Source organism: Melanaphis sacchari, unplaced genomic scaffold, assembly GCF_002803265.2.
Source record: "Melanaphis sacchari strain LSU unplaced genomic scaffold, SCAv2.0 Contig501_pilon_pilon, whole genome shotgun sequence".
Lineage (NCBI taxonomy): Eukaryota > Metazoa > Arthropoda > Insecta > Hemiptera > Aphididae > Melanaphis > Melanaphis sacchari.
In genome coordinates, this window is record NW_020271336.1 from 1 (window position 1) to 13,406 (window position 13,406).

General features: G+C 33.8%; 3 protein-coding genes across 3 annotated transcripts; 1 reads left to right on the forward strand and 2 right to left on the reverse strand.

Moving 5' to 3' along the window:
- Positions 1 to 1,165: 1,165 nt before the first annotated feature.
- Positions 1,166 to 5,258, forward strand: LOC112599258. Its single transcript, XM_025346066.1, has 2 exons — positions 1,166 to 1,355; positions 3,337 to 5,258. The coding sequence occupies exons 1-2, from the start codon at positions 1,166 to 1,168 to the stop codon at positions 5,256 to 5,258; spliced, it is 2,112 nt and encodes a 703-aa protein (XP_025201851.1).
- A 2,507-nt stretch (positions 5,259 to 7,765) lies between these two features.
- Positions 7,766 to 9,186, reverse strand: LOC112599260. The gene is made up of 3 exons (XM_025346067.1): positions 9,001 to 9,186; positions 8,462 to 8,935; positions 7,766 to 8,068 (listed from the first exon to the last, which is right to left on the reverse strand). The coding sequence occupies exons 1-3, from the start codon at positions 9,184 to 9,186 to the stop codon at positions 7,766 to 7,768; spliced, it is 963 nt and encodes a 320-aa protein (XP_025201852.1).
- A 3,174-nt stretch (positions 9,187 to 12,360) lies between these two features.
- LOC112599261 (protein FAM200A-like) lies at positions 12,361 to 13,190 on the reverse strand. Its single transcript, XM_025346068.1, has 2 exons — positions 12,819 to 13,190; positions 12,361 to 12,660 (listed from the first exon to the last, which is right to left on the reverse strand). Exons 1-2 carry the CDS (start codon positions 13,188 to 13,190, stop codon positions 12,361 to 12,363), a joined length of 672 nt encoding a protein of 223 aa, XP_025201853.1.
- Positions 13,191 to 13,406: the final 216 nt, after the last annotated feature.

Below are 13,406 nucleotides of genomic sequence, written 5' to 3' on the forward strand. Positions count from 1 at the left end.
TTTTTGAGATAAACGGATATAACAGTTGCGGTCACGCCAATTTAGGTAATATCTTAGTTGCGGTCAAAGCTTTATTATACTCCAATTCCAGGCGAAATTTATATTATACGATAAACATATTTTTTGATATAATGCACACAGCGTATGTATGTGGGAACACCACTACTTATCTGTAAAGTTTATAAATAAAATAGATTAAATTGTATACTCCGATCATAGTTTTGAATATTGCTTTCATTGTGCTTACGTCTTTTGATACGGTAAAACATAAAAATGAATTCGAAAAATATGTTGAGTGAAAAATTAAAACCATTACGGGTCGTTAATAATTATAAATTTCGATTCTATCGTACACTAGCGAATGACGTACAACGGTGGGTATGTTGTAAAAAAACATGTAATGCGGCTATAAAATACGATGTTAATGGTACTATTTGTGAACAAAATACAACACATAATCATGAACCAGATGATCTTCAATCAATATTACGGCAAAAGGTTAGTAACAGTGTTAAACGTAAGGCAGTAGAGCAGTTTAGTGAGCGCCCTTCTAAAATTATTCATTCTGAGATGTCAAGTACAGCACTAAGTGTACTCGACTCAAATGATATTTCTTTGATTAGGAAAAATATACATACTGCACGAATGAATATTTATCCGAAGTTGCCACGTGACTTTCCACAATTGCATGCGACGCTTCCTGACGTAATGAATAAAAATACTGACGAAAAATAATGAAAAATGGATTTTTATAAATGATGTTCAGAACAATATAGTGTGTTTTACAACTCAGATAAATCTTGATTTTCTTAAGCAATGTGATTCAATTTTTATGGATGGTACTTTTTCAAGTTGTCCTTTTCCTTTTAAGCAATTTTTTGTAATTCATGGATTTAAAAATAGCTCATATATACCATTGTTTTTTTCGTTATTGCCTAGTAAATGTCATAATGCGTACAAGACTGTATTAAATCATCTCAAAAATCATTTATGTGACTATATCCCAAATAGAGTTTTCAGTGACTTCGAACAGGCTATTCACACAGCAATTAAAGACGTGTGGCCTACTACAAATTTGAAAGCATGCCGTTTTCACCTAGGGCAAGCATGGTTTCGCAAAATGTAGTCATTAGGTCTAGCAAAACCATATATGAAACCCGGTGAAATGTCCGAATATTTGAAACTTTTTTTCGGACTTCCGTTTCTACGACCAGATGAAGTTGACGATTGTTTTGTCACAGATATTATGGCTCTTCTTCCACCTAATAATTCAAAATTGACTGCATTTACAGACTATATTTTAGAAGTGTATGTAAGGGAAGATTCGAGATATCCACCGTCATTATGGACTGAATGTTCGTCTTCAATAACACGAACAACCAATGCATGCGAAAGCTTTCATTCAAAGCTCAATAGCATGTTTTACCACTCTCACCCTAATATTTTTATATTTATTGACGCTTTAAATGAAATTCAAACGAATGGCTATTTAAAAATGAATTGTACAAAAACCAGTCGTGTTAATAAAATTTCAATAGAAAAAGAGCATTTTTTAGCGCAACAAATACAGTATTACGAAGAAGGCGAAATAAATCGGCTTGAATATCTAAAGTCGATTTCCTTTAAATTTATACCTACAAAATTTTAAAATTTATAAATACTATATTTTAACACAATTTATATAATAATTATTATTTGACAGTATTGTACATATTATATTATATTATACTTTGACACAAGTTTAACCACGTAATTTAAACATAAATATCAACATTTTTAACCATACCTACACAATAAATAATAGTGTAGACAGTCTTAAGTCTGTTATCTTTTCGATATAAATGGGAAGGAAAATGTTGATTAATACATTTTTCTAAATTAAATAAGTAAACCAAATATTAATTTCATAGTTATTATTATTTGAGTGACCGCAACTAGTATGTAACCTTTTTGGTGGTCGACCGCAACTAGTATGTAACCTTTTTGAGGGGGGACCGCAACTAGTATGTAATTTTTGATAATGACCGCAACTAGTACACACCGCTTTTTTTAAGTGTCCCCCTTTAGGATGAAATAATTATGGTCACACTATGAAACAATTATATTATAGAACTTTAGCCTAGATAAAATATCTCTGTTTTGATAATGCCTTACTAATGGTAGGTAACCTTACTTATAATAATGTGATAAATTTAAAATTTTTAAAACAATCAAGCACATTTGTATTTTAAAACAAAATATAATGACACATATTCTATGAAATTAAATTATATGAAAAAAATATATTTATAATTTGAATGTCAAGTTATTTTGATAGAATTAAATACTTGAAAACAGGTATCAAATACCTATGGAACCAAGCAATAATACAAATATATTTTGTATAGGAATAGTTGCATATTAATAAATAAAGAAAAATAATTTTAATAATATCTTTTACTAGACATAGGTATATTATATACATAAATGTATACCCAAATTTCAAAAATAATATTATAAATCATTTTCCAAATATGTATAACATAGATAGTAATAGATCAAAACAAAATAATGAAACCATACATTAAATTAAATTACATTTATTTAAAAATGAAATTAATTATAACCCATTTTTTCCTCTGGTCATTAGATATGTTATGTATCTATGAAGACATTTAATTTTAAAAATTTGTATAATATGTTCAGTAAATTAAAAATATATGTAGTTGTTATTGAAAAAAAATAGTAAAAAGCCTCGAACGTTTGTTAACCTATTATTATTTAATAATATAGGAGATTTCAATGTAGAATTATTCAATGGTACATAATTTATTATTAATTGTTTTGTTTTTTATTAGGTATGTAGGTTGGTAATATTAGTTTTGAAGTTTAGTTCAATGTACCTAACATATTAAGATATTTTAAATTCAATTATTTAGAAACCTGAATTATTATGTATCTCTGTGTAATGCAACACTAGGGTTTTGCTAAGAGGCTAACAAAATTATTAACAAAAATCCAACATTTCATATTAATCTAATTGTAGGTAGTATAGTTATGGAAATTAGTCATTGAGGATACAAGTATTGTACTCGTCTATTACATTAAAAACATGTAAACTACATTTTTTTTTCCAAATGTTACTGAGGAAAACAAAATAATTATAATATTAAAGTTTCTATTCATAAAAATAAAGAATTAATTTATGTTTCTATTCCTTAAAAAATAATGGAATTAATTTCGTTATTCGTTCCTCTAAAAGGTAATCAATTCCAAGAATCGTTCTTTAACAACACTGTGTTTGTTGCCGCCGCACATAGTAGGTATTATACCTACTAGGATATACACCATTAAAAGCTGCATCTATTCCTCGACTAGAGCTAAGTGGGGCACTTCTCTTGGCTCAGTTGTCAGCTAAGGTAGCTGACTCTTGGAATATTAACTGTGAAACTATCCATTTGTGGACTGATTCAATGATAGTGTTGGGGTGGCTAAATAGTCATTCATCGCGATTAAAAACATTCGTAGCTAATCGTGTTAGCCAAATTCTAGAAATTACAAAGGCACCGCAATGGCATCACGTTGCAACAAATGAAAATCCAGCTGACATACTCTCTAGAGGCATTACAACGCAAGAGTTACCAGATGCTACGACTTGGTGGTTTGGTCCACAATGGTTATCAGGAGATACGATTTCTTGGAGGAGTCAGTCCATATTTGCATTGATGCCGGAAGAAACACTACCGGAACTTAGACCTGTTCAGTTGAGTTTAACTATAGTAAAGTTTAAAAATGGTTTGCTAGATAGGTATTCTAAGTGGGAAAAGCTAGTTCGGGCAACTGCTTGGGTTTTGAAATTTATTCAGTTTTTAAGATTAAAAAGATACAAGCAAGGCTTTGTTAAATATCTCACGGTATCAGATTTTAGCAATGCAGAATGTTGGCTAATAAGATGCGCACAAAAAGATGAGTTTGCAATTGAATATAAGGCATTAACTGATAATAAAAGCGTGTCAAGAAATAGTAAGTTAAGAGCACTATCTCCGTTTATCAGTACAGATAACTTAATTGTAGTTGGAGGAAGATTGCATAATTCAACCCTGTCAAATGAACAAAAACACCCCATAATTTTACCATTTGGCCATAAGGTAACAAGATTAATTTTTGTATATTATCATGAAATTTTATTACACGGAGGACCACAGTTGTTACTAGCAGAAATAAGACTTCGATTTTGGCCTATAAAAGGTAGGATAGCAGCTCGTTCCACTGCATTGCGTTGTGTAACATGTGTTCGTTCTAAACCTAAATTTGTGCATCCTATCATGGGAATTTTACCAAGTCCAAGAGTACACCCTTCTAGACCATTTTCGACAACAGGTGTTGATTTTGCAGGTCCTTTGAATCTCAGAAGTGGCATACGCCGCGTTACCAGCATTAAAACGTGGATTGCAGTTTTTGTGTGCTTAGCAACAAGAGCAATACATCTAGAGCCAGTAGTAGGGCTTACGAGTAATGCCTTTTTTGCCGCGCTACGGCGATTTATGGCACGGAGAGGAAAATGCTCAAAAATATATAGTGACAATGGTACGAATTTTGTTGGTGTTCAGCGTGAATTAGCAAACTATATAAAAGATGCCGACTCAAATATAGCTCAGGATGGTATACAATGGCACTTTAATCCACCGGCTGCACCACATTTTGGTGGAATTTGGGAAAGTGCTGTAAAGAGTGCAAAGCATCATTTAACTAGGGTAGTAAAAGATTCAAGATTTACTTTAGAAGAATTAGGAACCTTACTTTGTCAGATTGAGGCATGTTTGAACTCTCGTCCGTTAACACCGTTAAGCCTTGATGCTCTGGACTTAGAGCCTATAACACCGGCACACTTTTTAATTGGTGGACCACTTCTCTTAGTACCAGAACCCGATTTGTCAAAAGAAAACATAAATGCATTACGGAGGTGGAAATATGTGCAGGCCTTAATGCAAATGTTTTGGAAACGCTGGTCAAAAGAATATTTGCCACAGCTTCAAGTTAGAGGTCGTTGGGTGTCTCAAACTGAACAGATGAAAATTGGAGAAATAGTAATCATCAAAGAAGAATTCACACCACCAGGCAAATGGAAGTTAGGAAGAGTAACAAAAACGCATCCTGGTAGTGATGGGATTGTACGAGTAGTTACTTTGAAGACATCAAATCATGATGAGCTAAAAAGACCGGTAGTGAAATTATGTCGTTTACCAGTAGAGCCAGAAAACTCTAATATTGAAAAATAGAATCAGATGGCCTTAAATGTTGAAATCAAGATTTCAACGGGGGGAGAATGTTGCCGCCGCACATAGTAGGTATTATATTTTATTATTTATATGTTGCCGCTACCGACCGATCCACACACTCAACACAAACACTCATATATGCTAGCTGTTATTTTTATATTTATTTTTGTTTTAATTATATTGTGTTTGTGAATTATATAATATTATTTAAATTAATTATCGGCGCGTTATCTGCTGCCGCCGGCTCGCCGTGCGCGCAGTATAACGCAACCGCCAAAATTGTCTTTCGTCGTACTGTATCGAACAGACCAACGGCCGTTATATTATATTATATATATTAGTTTTGAATTATAATATTTTGTTGCGCAAATCGCTATTAATTTTGTAATATTATATTTATGGTGTGCGCGAATCGCCACTTATTAATATATAATTTTCGTGTCGCGAGTCGCCACTAACTTTATATTATATTGTGTGCGAAAATCACCAATTTTGTTTATTTGATTTGTTTGTGCTTGAATAGCCAATGTTTATATATTATTTGAATATTTTTATCTTTCTTTTATATATTTCTACTTGTATTTTCTGTGTGTATTAATTACCATTTATACAGCTAGGTAGCAGCTGCAGCAGTGCATGAACAAACTGTGAGTTTTTATTATATATTTATATTATAATTGAGCCAAAATAATTATTATTATTTTATTATTGTAGCTCTAATAGCTATCTTTTTATTATTTATTATTATTATATTTTGTAGACTCTAGCCAATACTTTATATTATTATATTATATTCTTCATTGTGGCTCTAATAGCTACCTTTTATTATATTTTAACTGTTAATGAGACCGTAGCTTATTAATATATTATTATTAGAGCGCGGATTTCTATGCCGTGCATATTTTTCCTTTTAATATTTTGGATTTTGTCAGTTATCTCCACGAATATCATAATTTGAAGCTAATGGGTAAATTTTTGCATATTCTGCATATTTGAAGGTTATTGCATATTTTATATTTTGACAAAATTCAAAATTTATTGCATATTGAAGCGAAAATTTAAAATGTATAGGATAATATTTTGTCAAACCGGAGAATGATTTAAAATTTATATCTATTCATTGGCATTTTAGTGATAAAATAGTCATAAAAACAAACTCGAAATATGACTTATATCTAAGCTTTTCAATAATTGACAAACAAATAAAATGCATTCTATTCTGGATTGAAGGTGTAACACTTACAATAAAATTAAACGAAACTTTCCAATAAAAATGAAGGTCTGAAAATTCTACGAAAATTAATTCAGTGTTATTAAGTGAAAACGTTCATCTTGAAGATCTTTATCAAGATCCGACGAAATATAGTTAGCTTCAAATATTGCCACATACTGGTTAACGTCGTTCGTTCTCAGTAAAAATATGTTAATCGATAAATATATTACTTCCAACAGAAAACTTGAAATGACATATGATTATTAATTTAATAGTCATCAATTTTAAAATAATTAGTTCAGATATTTATTATTAATTTAAGTAATTAATTATTAAAGTTTATTGGTGAAATTTTAACATACAAAATTTTTGTATATTTGCATATTTATCATTTTGACTGACATATTTTCATTCATTTTTACTGCATATATATGCCATATTTGATACTTTAGTGCATAAAATCCGCGCTTTAATTATTTATAATATATATTTTTCACCTATTGCATAAATTTGAGTTACCTTTATTTAGATTCCTATTCATCCTAGACATTAAGATTACATATACAAAATACACACTACAAACTGACATACTAGCACTCACAGGATTTGTCTCGGCCCGAACCTGTCCACTCCTGTTGAGTGCTACACACATATACAATATACACACACATACAAATAAGTCGGTCGGTGTGTGACCGTATAATAGCATTAAATATTTGGCAACCGGGCACACGGCCTATTATTGTACGTACCCGGCCTATACAGTGTTTGATAGACAAAAAAAAGAATAAATAAAATTAATAATTATATTAATGAGTAAAATTAATGCAGGTAGTTATAGTTTAAAAAAAAAAAAACCAAGATAAATATCAACACATTATTTGTACTTAGTAAGAATGTTAGGTATTCGTTTTTTCATGTCAAATATAATGTGGAATGTATTTAGTTTTTAACTACCAACTAAACTATATTAACCCTAAAGTACTAATGTCATATCATACTACAGTACAGGTAATGATACGTAATTTTTATGTATAACATTTTTTTTTTTTTATTAATCCGTAATTTAACTTGGTTTTTTTATATTTTTTTGTCAAAAATAAAATAAGAATAAAATAAATATATAATATTAATTCAAACAAAATAAGTCTTATATGTTTGTATTAATTTTTCAAACATAAAAAAGTAAACAAACATCTATAAATTATACATTTTTATACTTAATAAATTAATTTATAAAAAAAAACAAACTATAAAATACGAAACTTTATAAAAATGACAATTTCTTCAACATTCAATACATTTTTTTTTTCTGGTGTTCTCCACAAACAAGTCTCTCACATCCGATGTAGTATGTGGTCGTCAATCTTTTCTTTTTATAATTACAAAATGTGCAATACTTTCTTGGACCTGATTGAGTGTTATGACTTGTATCAATTGTACCTTGTTTTTCACCAATCACCTCTTGTATAGTTCTCCTAAGTTCTTTGCTGATACTTGGAATGTTTAACCTTTGACATTGCCATTCTTCTGTCAGTTGCTTGTGCAATCCTAACATAAAGTGTATTCTAGAATCTAGATAGTGGCTTTCGATTATCTTTATTTTTTTTATAAAATTTATGTAAATAAATCACGTAAGCGTTTACGTTAGCAATATTCAAAAAGTTGTAAAAAAAACATAACGACCAACGTTTTGTTTTTCGACTACAATTCATATTATGGGTCATTTGATCAAAGGAATCAACACCTCCTTTTGTGGAATTGTAATTTATAACTATTTCCGGTTTTATTGGTATTTTTATCTAAAGACGAATCTTGATGAGCAGATTATATCAAAGCTACAAGTTTATTTTGGTTAGGTTTGTAAGATACAACAGTCATATCTTGATGAAAAAGGAAAAATGATTATTGTGGTTTTCTTTTTTGAAACTTAAGGTCTGTGAACTGAGTAGGAAACTCTCTTTTATTTTTTTTTTATTGTTCCTATCACAGTTAGCTTTCCTTCTTTCAAAAGAGATAGTACTAATGGTATATTACGAAACCAATTATCTATGGTCACATTACGATTGGATCCTTTTATACTAGCTACTAATTGTTTCACAAAAAAGTCAGCACCAACTAAACCATTAGGTACTGTCCCTTTTCCTAAATATGGTACAGCATCAAAGACATATTTCGATGAATTATTACACATCATCACTATTTTGATTCCATACCTCGTAGGTTTAGATGGGTTATACATCCTGAATGGCCATCTTCCTCTAAATTCTTCTAATTGTTTGTCAATAGTTACGTAACTTCCGGGCTTGTAATTGTTTCTACAATTATTCATTAAAATATCCCATATGATAGAAATAGGTGCTAACTTTATTTCCTTTTTACGCTGGGGACGAGTGTTTCTGTCATCAAACCTCAAACAATTAATTAAAAAATTAAATTTACTTTCTGACATAGTTGCCGATATCTATCACCACAAAATGAAGTATTAAAGAGTAACTTCGTGGTCAAATGGTTATTTCAAAGGAGTACCAAAACACCAAATAAAGCATTGAGTTCAGATAATGTCACATGACATAAATTTGCGCTCTCATTATTTTTGTAATTTACTCTCTGACGATCTATTTCTTGATTTGTGTACAAAAGAACTAAATTAATTAATTCATCAGTGAAAAAGAGTTTGAAACACTCGATTGGCTCATATGAATTAATTGCCATGGGGGGTTGGTCCAGGAAGAATATGAATAATATTTTTTTGAGAAACTTTACCACCGGACTTAGTAATCTGAGTTTTCCATAAAAAACCATTTTTACCCACGATTTCAGATTTATTTGGAATTTGAATAATATAATCATTATCAGTATTTACACTCTCAAGTTCATCATTTGTTTTTCCTACTTTATTTGTTTTAGTGTGTGAAAACTTTTTGTGTGTTGTGCGGGACAAACCAGTTCTTCCGAGTTACCCCGAAGACACTCAACCCCTATATATAACCATGAGGTTATCTCTTCCAGGCAGAAAACCCAGATGTCTATCCCGGAGTCCCACCCGGGGCGCCGCCTCACCACGGGCGCCATAATGAGTGACCGCCGCGGCCAGAGCCCGACGGATTATCGCCTGAGTCAAACCCCTTCTACTAAGGCGGTACTCCCACAACCACCACAAATCCTTCCTCAAGTGTGGCTTCCCCGGTATGGACGAGCGCGTGTCCTCGGTGAGTCCACGCGGTCGCGCGCCTCGGGTCCGCCACCCCCGGAGCGTCAAGACGCTATTAGCAAGCCGACTCAATGGGGCTTACACCGAGTCCCGTGGTATAAGGTTTGAACCCGACGTTCAGGCCCTCGCAACTGCCTTTTCCGCAAGCAGGTTCACAATCGGGGCACCGCTGTGTGTAACGACCCCCTTAAGTTGCGTACGGTTTTTGTCTTTGTCGACAGATTGCCGTTTCTGCCGGTGCTTCTCCCGTATCAAGCTCCGAGCCGGCGGAATACGCGCACGTCCTTCGCCCGAAGGGTGGTCTGGCCTCTATAGCTCAAACTCTCGGTATAGGCAAGAATTCATTCATAAGGGAGTGAGGGCACCCAATTCACCCCCCGTAATATCCCATCCAATCGCCGTTAGGAGGCGGGCACCCAATTCGTCCCGCGAGGTATCCCGTCCCTCACTCCCGGCTAGGCGGGTTCTAGTACGAAGGGCGTTGGACGATCCTGTGGGGGCACCGTCTTAGTTCCCTTGGTCCGGCTATGAGGTACCGCTTCGTCTGCCACTAACCGGTTCTTCGCAGGCTTTTGCCCCGCCGCCGTCGCTGACGGTCGGCGGTCGTTCTGGCTACGCCCACTCGGACAATTATGCTTTGAACGCAAACGTAATTTGGTTTTTAAGGACGGGCCACGCTTGCCGCAGAATTCTTGCCGTGATCCCGTCTAGGCCCGGGGCCTTACATGTTTTCATCCGCCATATGGAATCTTTCAGCTCATATTGCACGGTTAGGTGACTAACCTACCGGGTCGAACGTCGGACTAAGATCAGGTAATGCCGGCTCGAATCTACCCACATAACGCCGGTCTCCCTACGATTTTCCGCCTGTCCTGCAGTCTCCGTTGTGTCGCTATCCTCAGAGACCAGTTATTCGAGAAGTCTCTCGCCGGTCTCCCTAAGCGAACATGTAAATGTTCCGTCCATTTTTTTGATGGACGCTGGTAATTTCTCTGAGGGCCGTGTTCCCCTGGATTTCAGCCATTTGTAGACGGGTCCCCAGGGCTCCTCGTTCCCGATGTCGGTAACGAAGGAGCGCCAGGCCGTCCGCCGTGCTCTGAAGCAGGCGCGGTTATATCTCCGCTTGAGGTCTGTGTACTTCCTCCTTATGGCTCTCTTTCTGAACGCGTTGCGTTCTGCGCGTAGTTTGCGCTTCCAGCGTCCCAATCGGGCGAGCTCGCTACCGAGGTCCGAGCTCCACCAGAGAGGCGGTTTCAGCCGTCCAACCACGGCCCGTTTCATGTGGGTATCACAAGCCGTTTGCAGCACTTCCGAGAGTGCGTTCACACTGGGATTTACGACCGGGCAACCGAGCTCGGCTGACCGTGCTATCGTTAAACTTTTTAAGGTGTAACGGAACGATTTCCAATCGGTATTTTTCCATAAATATCGTTTCCGTACGGCATTACCCATGAACGAAAGCGCGTTCTGGCTGCACACATATTTAAAGCTGATTACGTTGTGATCGCTCGACGTTAATCCGGGTGTAAACCTCCAGTCCGTCACCCTGCGCGCCACCGAGGGCGACGCGAGGGTGACGTCCAGGTTGGCTGACCCTCTATTCATAAACGTCCTAGGTTGGTCTGGCTAATTCAGCACGGACAGGCTCTTTTTACTTATCAAATCCACGATTACTTCGCCCCGGTCATCCGAGACTTCATCGTGCAACACCGTCGACCTCACGTTAACATCCGCACAGAATCATTAATTATTTTTTCTTGATAATATACTTAATTTACATGCACTATTTTACACAATTAAATTATTAAAATGTAAAGAAAATAAATGGTTTTAAATAAATTTTTCAAATATGCAATCTTATAGTTGTATAAAACTTAAAACATATATAAGCAAAAAATAATTGGTAATAACTATAAAGCAATCCAAAAATATTTATTAATAATATTGATTTGGTTTCAAACACAGGCTAGGCTTATAATAATAATGATAATAATAAAAGAAAATGTGATGAATGATAATTATTAATGTGACGGTTGGGCTTGCGTATTTTCGCATAACATATTTATGTCAGTTGTGATGTTTGAAACTGAAATATGCAAGTTAGCTTCTAAAGACTGTTGTGAAATGAATGATCTATGTTCGTTTTTTATAATTTGAAGTTGTGAAAACGCAGTTTCACAAAGATATGTTGATGCGAAAGGTAATAATATAAGTAAAGCTGCTTTTGAAATTACAGGATACTCATGTTGTCGTCTTAATCAAAATTCAGTAAGTTATTTTTCATTAAATTCGGCTTCGAGAGTTGAGTATTTTCTAATTTCAATTGCCCATGAAATATGATCGTATTTCAAAGTAATAGAAAATGGTCTTTTTACCCAATTGTGTTCGTTATTTTTATTTAAATTTGGAAAATATTCAGATAAAAATTTTAACATTGAAGACAAATGATCAGTTATTACACTTGAAACTAAAGTTGTCACTGAAAACTCATTTACTGTAATAAAATCATGTAAACTCGTAAACATTGAGGAATTTCCATTTTTAAATGCGTTTAACCAAGAAGACAATTTTTGATTAAAGGCTTGAAGTTTTGCGGTAAGTATTAAAATGTTGGTATTTTTACCTTGGGGAGATAGATTTAATTAATTAACTTTATCGAACAAATCTACTAAATATTAAGTTAAACACATCCATTTTTCATTACTTAAAAGTGCAGATAAATCTGGTTTAATATCACGAAGAACTATACGGAGCTCATCACTTAGTTTTATAACTCTTTTCAAAACTTTCCCACGGGATAGCCAACGAACGTCAGTATGGAATAGTAATGTATTATGGTTGGATCCCATATCTTCGCATAAAATTTTAAAAAGTCGAGAATTTAGAGCATGGGTTTTCACGAAATTTACAATTGATACTTTATCATTCATAATTGAATTCAGTTCACAGCCAATTTTCGAAAAGTTAAATGTTCCCTATGTATAATGCAATGAACAAATCTTATATCAGGACTAACTCTCATCACTTCTGTCTTAAACCCTGTTATTCTACCAGTCATTGCTGCTGCTCCATCTGTACGTACACCATCACATTTGGACCAGTCTAGTTTATTTATAAGAAAAAAATCACTTACTTTTTTAAATATATCTATGCCTTTTGTTGTCTCGGAAAGAGTTTCACAAAAAAATAAATCTTCATTTATTTTTAGATTATATTGATATCTCACAAATAGCATTAACTGGGCATTATTTGTAAGATCGGTCGATTCATCAAGTTGTATTGCAAAAGTGTCACTACTTTTAATTTTAATTAATAATTGTAATTTCATATAATCCCCCATACAGTCTATTCTTCTTTTAATAGTATCATTAGAAACAGGGATGGACCGCAATGCGTCTGCAATTTTAACACCGTGTACAGTTTCACATATTTTTACTGCTGCAGGTAAAACCAAATTTTCTCCAATAGTAAAACTTTTTTTAGCTTTAGCAATTAGTAAAACCATTTCAAAAGAAGCTTTTTGTAAGTGTTTTATTTAAATTAATATGTTTATCAAAAAAAAACTACTTTGACACGGTCAGGTTAACTCTCCCGATTTATAAAAATAGTAAACTCTCCCGGGTCAAAATTATGTTTACCTGAAGTAAATATATAAACACTCCCGGGTCAACTTTATAGTGAGTCGTTCCATTCGCATTTAAATTCATATTTCTCAAGTACT

Coding starts and splice junctions, on each gene's coding strand:
- LOC112599258 (XM_025346066.1), top strand. CDS start 1,166: ATGTCCGAATATTTGAAACTTTTTTTCGGACTTCCGTTTCTACGACCA. Junction 1,356..3,336: donor ACCGTCATTATGGACTGAAT/GTTCGTCTTCAA, acceptor CACCATTAAAAG/CTGCATCTATTCCTCGACTA.
- LOC112599261 (XM_025346068.1), bottom strand. CDS start 13,190: ATGGTTTTACTAATTGCTAAAGCTAAAAAAAGTTTTACTATTGGAGAA. Junction 12,661..12,818: donor GCATAGATATATTTAAAAAA/GTAAGTGATTTT, acceptor CATTATACATAG/GGAACATTTAACTTTTCGAA.
- LOC112599260 (XM_025346067.1), bottom strand. CDS start 9,186: ATGGCAATTAATTCATATGAGCCAATCGAGTGTTTCAAACTCTTTTTC. Junction 8,936..9,000: donor ATGCTTTATTTGGTGTTTTG/GTACTCCTTTGA, acceptor TTGTGGTGATAG/ATATCGGCAACTATGTCAGA. Junction 8,069..8,461: donor TGAAAGAAGGAAAGCTAACT/GTGATAGGAACA, acceptor AAAAAAATAAAG/ATAATCGAAAGCCACTATCT.